This window comes from Oryzias melastigma, linkage group LG17 (genome assembly GCF_002922805.2).
Source record: "Oryzias melastigma strain HK-1 linkage group LG17, ASM292280v2, whole genome shotgun sequence".
In the NCBI taxonomy this organism is placed as follows: domain Eukaryota; kingdom Metazoa; phylum Chordata; class Actinopteri; order Beloniformes; family Adrianichthyidae; genus Oryzias; species Oryzias melastigma.
In genome coordinates this window covers 670,359-678,107 of record NC_050528.1, presented here as the reverse complement: position 1 = coordinate 678,107, position 7,749 = coordinate 670,359, and the positions used below count along the sequence as shown (strand labels likewise).

Sequence of the window (7,749 nt, the reverse complement as noted above, 5' to 3'; positions counted from 1 at the left end):
CTATTCCTGTTGAGACGAGCCGGGCCGACAGGAGGTCCAAGAAACCTCAACATCTCTGAGACAAAAGATCAGACTCAGACGGGAGGGGAGCGGGTCACAAAAATCCCAAATATTCTCCTGCAGTGAGTGACCCACTTCCTGGTGATAACCCACAATCCTCTCTGGCTTTCGTTCCAGACCCAGACTTCACAAAACGTCTCATTTGAGTGAGTCCCAGGAAACTGTTTCGACTCCATCTCTGCTATCATCAAACAAGTTTACACTGAAGCCTCAGAAGCTTTAATGCAGCCGAGCTCAGACCAGAATCAGATCTGAGGTCAAACCCAACGAGGAATCCACAAAAACATCTACAAGTTTGACCTGAACATCTGCAGAGTTTGGGTTTCATCAGCTCCTGCTTTCACTGTCCTCACATCATCACCGTTCAGGTTTCTGTCCATCTTCTCTCCTCACAGCTGGAGGATGAACTCCTCGCTCTGCAGAAGAAGCTGAAGGGGACGGAAGACGAGCTGGACAAACACTCGGAGGCGCTGAAGGACGCTCAGGACAAGCTGGAACTGTCAGAGAAGAAGGCCACAGAAGTGAGTTCAGCTGTTGGGATCTACCTTTTCTCCTCCTCACTGTGCATGATCCGAGCGTGGATGAAGGTAGAAGCAGCGGCGGACTCAGCAGTTTGGGCGTTCCAGACCAACAATAACAATGATTGTTTCCTAGCATATAGGATGAAACATATCCAATAACTTCTCCCACTTTTAGGTGGCATTGATGTCAAATCCTTTCATAAGCATCTGAAGACTTAGATCACATTTAACTGATAAAATATTTTTTTTTTCTTAGAAAAAATACATTAAATATGTTAATTGTACTGATTTGTTACCCAACCACTTTCTAGTAGGAACAAATGAGGTTCTTCTGACTTTTTTGTCAACTAGTCAGGATTTTACTAAAGAAACAAAAACCCTTGAGACTCGCTCTGATGAAAACGGTGTTCCTGGTGTTTTTGACGTGTTCTTGTGGCATTTTTCTGACGATGAAGGACGCTAAATGAAGCCTAAAATGGTCTTGTTTGTCCTGGTCTGAGCTGGCTCCAAACTGTACGGCTGGATACCTCTAACATCCTAAAACATCTCTGTTAATGTTAGGTTGGGGGTGTGAGGGGCTGTAAGCTAGTGGGTGAGAGTGTAAACAAAGGGATGATGGGAAATGTGGGCAGGGTTGCTCCGAGAGAGTTTCTAATGAACTCCTGTCGCTCTGCAGAATCTATGTCCTAGAAAATGACACCTTTATGGTTTTGGCTAAAAGCGGCGTACCGGGTAATCCTAATTAAAACACTGGGAAAACTGCACAAAAGATGAGTGGGACTTTAAAAATAGGAACGTAAAGTAATTATTTTGTACATTTAGTGTTCAGCTGTGGGGCCCCAAAGCGTTGGGGGCCCCAGGCACTCGGGTCCGCCCCTGGATAGAAGGACCCTGAAACAGTAGCGCTGGGTTGATAAAATCGATGAATGGATTGGAATTGATTAAGCTTAACAGATCAATAATCGATTAATAAAAATCGAGATTGATTTAGCATATAAAGGTAAGTCCGCTAGCTTGATGCTAACGTTCAATGGAATTTCCCATAGTACGGCTAACGCTCGGTCGATCTACACTGCTGATTAAATGAACATCTTTCTAAACTCACAGGTATGAATTTTCCAAACTTTTTTAAGGAAATATTTTTTAAAGTAACTATTTGTGGTCTAAAACATCAAGGTTGTGTCAGAATTCTCTCTCTAACTCCTAACTACTAAAAAATGATATAGTGCAGGACTATCTAGTGCCCTGGATCTTAAAGGCAATTCAGACACCGTGCTCACTACTTTATATTTTGTTTTTCTAAATGCCGGATGTGACGTCACAGATTTCATAAGTGAAAATGGAATCAATACGAACATTTCACAACGTTCATTTATGACTCCACTGTGTTCTGATGGTGAAAATGTGGATAGTTTATACAAATATTACATTTAAACATGTTTTTTTGTTCGAAATTGTTCAACCGCAATGCATTGTGGTCTATATTTGCTAATCTAGTGAGCATCGATGCATGCTAGTTTTTAGCAAAGACTTCTGGGAAATTTCTAGTGCACTGGATCGTGGAATCAGTAGAGTTGGACAGCACTAAAAAATGGAGAACGCGCTATATAGGGAGTAGAGACACAACGGACACAACCCATTTTTTCTTCATTCTTTCTTCTTCCTCTGGAATAAGGTGTAATGCTATAGTACGATCGCCACCTAGTGGCCAAACTGAAACGTCCTCCAGGAGAAGCAGAACAATGTTTACAATGTTAATGATCTGAACATTTTAGTTCGAACTTCTCCTTTAGAGAATCCATGTAACTCTGGATGATATTAACAATCTCATTATTTCACTGATACATTTACAGGATGTGATCTGGATGAGTTTGTTATGAATATATTCAAAACATATAGTTGATTATTCATGTGTTTCTAAACAAATGTGTATAAATGTATAAAATTAATTTGAATCAAAGAATTAAAAAAATTGGAACTGAATTGATCCAGTGAATTTGTGAATCGAATCGAATAGTTTCTGGAAATTATAAGCAATACCCAGCTCCATGAAACAGTCAGATGGTCCGGTTGACCTCAGGAGTTCAAACTCTTCATTTGAGTTCATTTTAACACAGAGAAATGGAAAACCATGGGTGTGTTTTCATTTGTAATGAGCTATGAGGCGGAAAACCTGCATGAAAACAGCTGAAAGTGTCTCTTCTGAAGCTCTGGATCCTGTCCGAGTTCAGTCTGCAGCTCGCAGCGCCAGAGGAGCCGCGTCTGAACTTGTCTTTGCGTTTGCTTGTGTGGAAACAGAACAACAGAAAAATGCAGCATTCAGCTCATGAAACAATACAGCCAACAAAGGGTTTCTCCTGAAGCTGCTCTGTTTGGCTGCTTCTCATCTGGAACCCACCGAGTCCTGCCATGAATCACGAAGCGGCTGCTTTCTCAGAGCCGTCTCTGCCGCTCAGCCAGCTTCTCCTGAGCAGAGACAAAACCCGGCAGCCTGCAGCCGCGCAGGAATCCCAGGAATGCGGCTTAGGCAAACAGAGGAGCCCAAACCGCAGCTTTAATGAAATCAGTGCTCTGGCCTTTTTTGGAGAGGATGGCCTTACAGCGCATATCCCAGAGGCCGGCCCACGTCACGCCCGCTCTCTGAGAGCCAACATGGCAGAATGCCAACGTGGTTTCACACCCCATGAGAGAAACGAGACGGATGAATGTGACGCAACATCACATTTTATTATGGTGGTTCAGGCTGAACCAACACTCATTATAAACCTCATTTTCATCAGGAACAAGAAACAAACGATTCAGTTCTGATAGGAAAGAACCACATTCTGGTATGTCATAACATGGAAGTCCCCATTCCCTTTAAGCAATTAATCAAACTATCATTCCGGGTCACTCAGAAATGTTCCTATTTTTGAAAGAAAAGCACTTTTTTCCAATGAAGACAACTTTAAATTAACAAGAAATACAGTCTATAGATTATTAATGTAGTAAATTATTCAAAATTGACACTTCCAGACGCAAATATCTGGTTTTTGGTGCTTCATCTCCATAGATGACTAGAGTCTTGTTTCCAGTGACTCCACTGTTCTAATAGAATAATGTACTTGTTCATTAAGTCAGAAAAACTGAAGATTTCCTTCAGCGGTGTGTACTACTGTCTTTAGAGAACAGCACAAACAGGCCCTAAGCAGAGTAGAAAGAGAAGTGGGAGGTGCTGCTGCACAACTGAGCAAAAAGATAAAGACATTAGTCTATGTCTGAATTCCCACCATTATCTCGAACTACTAAAAAACTATAGGGCAGGACGATCTAGTGCCTTGAATTTTGAAAGCAATTCAGGATCCATGCTCACAACTCCTTTTCGAAACGGTGGACATGACGTCATCGATTTGACAAAGTGAAAATCTAATCAATACAAACATTTTATGACGTTATTTATGACTCCACTGTGTTCTGATGATGAACATCTGGATGGTTTGTTAACCCTTTAACACCGGGGACATTTCTGGCAGCAGCAAAATAACACGTTCTTCAAACTACACAAATAACACAATTCCAGTGGATTCTGAAGCTGAGAAAAGGGAATTTCAGAGCAAATAATTCAAATTTCAACACGTTCAATGTAAGTGTTTTTTGAGTAGAGTCCAAATAGTGTCTTAAAAATGTGTGTAGTGATGGACGAACAGGAGTTTGGAACGCATTTCCATAGACGTTTCATTGGTTAGTTGCTTAAACGCAAGTTTCCGATCTACTGGAATGACGTTGATCGTTTTATCGGTTGAAAAGTTACAGTAAATATTTAGTGTTTGTGAGTCACGGGTCGCGTCTACGGTCTGCAATGCTGGAACTGCTGCAAATGGAGGGTTTTATACCAATGAAAGTTTGAAGGAAAAAAATAAGATTTCCAACAAATATCATACTTTCTAACTTTGTCAGAGTCTTGACTAGATTGTCTATTCATCGTATGATTGTCTGGATGACCCCAAACTTTTGAACAGTAGAGTTCATGAATGCAAACATGTCTCTTTATGGATTAATATAAAACCAACAGGATGGCGTCATTTTCTTGTATTTGTCTTGGCAGTCGTGGTGCAGAGGTAGAGCGGTCAACCTCTGATTCAATTCCCATCTTGCCGGCCCTCCAGGGGTGTCAAACTCCAGGCCTCGAGGCCCGGTGTCCCACATGTTTTCCAACCAACCTGCTGTTGAAGCTGCTCTTTAAACATACCTGGAAAACCAGTAGGAGGCCGGCCCTCGAGGCCCTGAGTTTGACATCAATGTGTTGAAGTGTCCCTGGGCAAGACACTGAACCCCAGATCGCCTCTGATGGTTCTGGGTCGGTGCCGTCTTCTGAGTGAATGAGGCTGACTGTAGATCCGTTTGGACCTTCAAGGAGTAGAAAAGCACGACAGAAGTATTCGCCATTTACTGATCCATCTGTGAACTAAGAGATATGCTATATCTGTGCTTTTATTGCTGAGAATCGCCTAAACAAACCAAATCAATCCAGAACTTTATGACATCGGATCACATTTCTCTTTTAAAGTTTTTACTGGAGTGAAGAAACTTCTGGAGAATGTTCCTGTTCTGTTTAGTTGCGTTACTAACATTAGTTGTGAACAAAGAATTGAAAAAAAAAACCCAAAACGGGTCTTTCAAAATAACTTTATTGCTCCTGAACAGAAGAACAGATTTAGACTCAGAGGCAAAAGTTCTTGTTTCTTTTTCAGAGTTAAAAAAACACACAAAGTGAGTTTGAGAATAAATCACAGATGACTGCTTCACTCTGAACTTTTGGAAGTTTGGAGGAGAGGATTTCACAGGTGAAAACACCTGAAATGACATAACCCCAGCCTGACCCCGACAGGTAGAGTTCCTACCTCGATGTATCTGGGCTGTAGATGTATTCTGGGTGGTTGGAGGAGTACAGGTGAGGCCTGAGGGGTCAGAGGTGCAGCCAGGTGTCGGTAGGGTGCACAGAGAACAAAGACGAGCTGGGGCAGAAAGGGGCAAAGGTGCAAAGAGCCTTATCAGGAACTCGGATCAGACCAGGAAGTGCGGCTGAACTTCTCCATAAAGTGTAAAAAGCCGAACCTTCACGTCCCGTGACAGCCAGACTCCTCCGCTCCGGATTGGATGACCTCCCCGTAAATTTCCTGAGTCCTCCCAGCCCTCTTTTCCTCATTCCGCCCCGCACGTCCCTGATTTCCTGCCGGGAGGAGACGGCCGGGAAAGTTTCCTGGGAATCTGCAGCTCCGCGCGGGTCCGCCTGCCGGCCATTGTCGAGTTCCTCCGGCGCAGAACACAGACCTGGAAGCATGGAGATGGTGAAGAAGAAGATCCAGAGCCTGCAGCTGCAGGTGGACGAGGCGGAGGACCGCGCGCTGGCGGTGCAGCGGGAGCTGGACGCCGAGAAGGAGCTGCGGGAGAAAGTGAGAAACTTTTACGGTCTCCGTTCGAGCGCGTGACGGGCCCTTCACGGCGGGAGCTTTCCGCGCATCACCGCGAAGTGACGTCATTTAGCCCTCCTTTGTGGCTTTTGGGGTTTAATCTGCTAAATCTTTGTTTCGTTCAACTATAACTGAGGGGAAGTGATTGATCGTTACGTTAGTGGAGGCTGAGTTTTCCCACCCTTTTCAGGCGCCAGTGAAGTGGTCCGGGCAGAAGTCTTTGTTCCGCCTTGAAGCCTTTTCAATGAGGGTGTGTTCAGGCCCGTCGGGAAATCGGAGCCGCGGTTCCTCCCCAGGTTCTGGGGGGACAAAGAAACGGCGCTGATATCTGATTTCTGCCCCGCCGGAAACAGCGAGGGGTTGGAGGGTTTCGGGGTCAAAAGCGGGACTCCTGTCCGGTGTTTTCAGCCCCGCTCGAACCGGAGGGTCCAGAAGTCGGTAAAGGAGGAGAAAGTCCGAACAGGTTCACGAACATCGGTTAGAAAGTCGTTTTATTAGAGACACGAAACAACTTTTCTAGGAAACGAATCTCAGATGTGAAGTTTCTGCGGAGCCTCATCTGTGAGAGAGAAAGGGAGGAACCGGTACCGCAGCCACCCGCCAGGGGGCGCGCCACTCCACGCATTCCTGGCCCCTGTGTGCGAGAAGGTGATGGGTCAGTCTGACCCGGAGGAGGTTCAGGTTTACTGGATGATTAAAATACAAGATGATGGAAAAGTCTGATGATGAAAAATGAAACTGAGAAAAAAATCTAGTAAAACGTTTCTTAGTTTCTTTAAATACATAAAAATATAATAATATTTTAATATTTCATAAACTATAAGGTTTATAAATACCAAAAATACAAGCAGTAACGTCCGGAACGAGCTGAATGTTGTGATACCAAGATCACTGAAATCACTGAAAGTGTGATTGAGTTTTTACTTGTAGAAAATTGTACAGAAAGCAGCTAGACAATCACTATAGTGTGAATGCTTATCAGCAATCACACAATGAAAGAGAATTAAAGTTCAGTTCCAATCATCTCTCTCCAAAGTGTTCCAAGTGGTCTTTTTAAGTGTTTCTGCAGAGTGGCAGGAGTTCATCAGAAAATCACCTCTGGGTTGTGGGCGGGGCTGTTGGCACAGAGCAGCCACGCCCACCCTTCCTTTCCCCATTACTGAGAGCTCTCTGTTCACACACTCTCCCGTTAGTTTATAGTTTTGGGGTAAAAAAACGGAATGTTAGCATCTATTTGACCTGCAGCAGCACACAGGTGCAGATTCTTCATCATCTCTACTCCTCAACACTCACCTGAGCAGAGGCAGGGGGCGGAGCTTTTGCCCCACACAAACTTTTCAATGAAGTAGAGAATTGTTTGATGGACCTCGCCGTACCTGGATTGTGTTTACAGCAGAACAACTGTGAGGTCCAGCTGCTCTCCTTCAGTCATTCTTCTGTCATTAACCTCCTTTTCAAACGCTCGCCGCGGTTTAAGGCGGAGGGGGAGGTGGCCTCTCTGAACCGCCGCATCCAGCTGGTGGAGGAGGAGCTGGACCGCGCTCAGGAGAGACTGACCACGGCCCTGCAGAAGCTGGAGGAGGCGGAGAAGGCTGCAGATGAGAGCGAAAGGTCAAACAACACTACAATACCCACAGTGCATTGCTGTCACACATAGATGGTCACAATCAATCAATCAAATTTTATTTATAAAAAAGCGCTTCTCATACTTCGCGCAG

General features: G+C 44.3%; 1 protein-coding gene across 4 annotated transcripts in view; it reads left to right on the top strand.

Moving 5' to 3' along the window:
• The window catches only part of tpm4b (tropomyosin 4b), a gene marked incomplete in the record, with an annotated part of 13,201 nt that overhangs the window by 1,012 nt on the left and 4,440 nt on the right, over positions 1–7,749 (top strand). For 2 of the 4 annotated variants that reach the window (XM_024273475.2, XM_024273476.2), the window contains 2 exon segments: positions 456–581; positions 7,509–7,642. In XM_024273475.2, the coding sequence (XP_024129243.1) occupies positions 456–581; positions 7,509–7,642 (260 nt within the window). 4 annotated transcript variants of the gene reach the window in all.